Source organism: Cariama cristata, unplaced genomic scaffold (assembly GCF_000690535.1).
Source record: "Cariama cristata isolate BGI_N322 unplaced genomic scaffold, ASM69053v1 scaffold32392, whole genome shotgun sequence".
Classification (NCBI taxonomy): domain Eukaryota; kingdom Metazoa; phylum Chordata; class Aves; order Cariamiformes; family Cariamidae; genus Cariama; species Cariama cristata.
The window spans coordinates 1-403 of record NW_009602627.1 but is presented as its reverse complement, the minus strand read 5'-3'; the positions used below and the strand labels follow the sequence as shown (position 1 = coordinate 403).

Below are 403 nucleotides of genomic sequence, written 5' to 3'. Positions count from 1 at the left end.
AACACGCGCCCACCCAGCTACAGCAGGCCCCCCCCCTGCCAGTGCCACCTCAAGACAGAGGAGAAGGAGAACAAGTCCCAGACTAGGTGTGTGGCAGCCCTGCGGGCCTCCGCTCCCAACCTGACTGCAGTCTGACGGGGTGCTGGGAGGGGAAGAGGGAGAGAGAAGCGTTCTGGTGTGTGCCAGGGATGGCTGGTCCCAGAGGTGACCACCAGTGATGCCACCACCGGACTCTGCAGCCAGGACCTCGATGGCTGTAAGGGGAGGGGGACGCATCCATGGGAACTCTGCTGCTTGGGACCATGGGCACGTCCCCGGGGGTCCCAGCGGCGTGGGCATGCTGGGTGGCAGGTGGGTGCCGGCTGCCTGCGGGCATACCTGAGGGTGTCTGTTCTTCCCACAG

The 403-nt window shown here is 65.8% G+C and overlaps 1 protein-coding gene across 1 annotated transcript in view; it reads left to right on the top strand.

The window, feature by feature from the left end:
• The window catches only part of LOC104157507 (gap junction beta-3 protein-like), an 856-nt gene extending 721 nt beyond the window's left edge, over window positions 1-135 (top strand). Inside the window, exon 2 of the mRNA XM_009694859.1 lies at window positions 15-135. Within this exon, the coding sequence (XP_009693161.1) occupies window positions 15-135 (121 nt within the window). The remainder of the gene's footprint in view (window positions 1-14) is intronic.
• The last annotated feature ends 268 nt before the right edge of the window (window positions 136-403 follow it).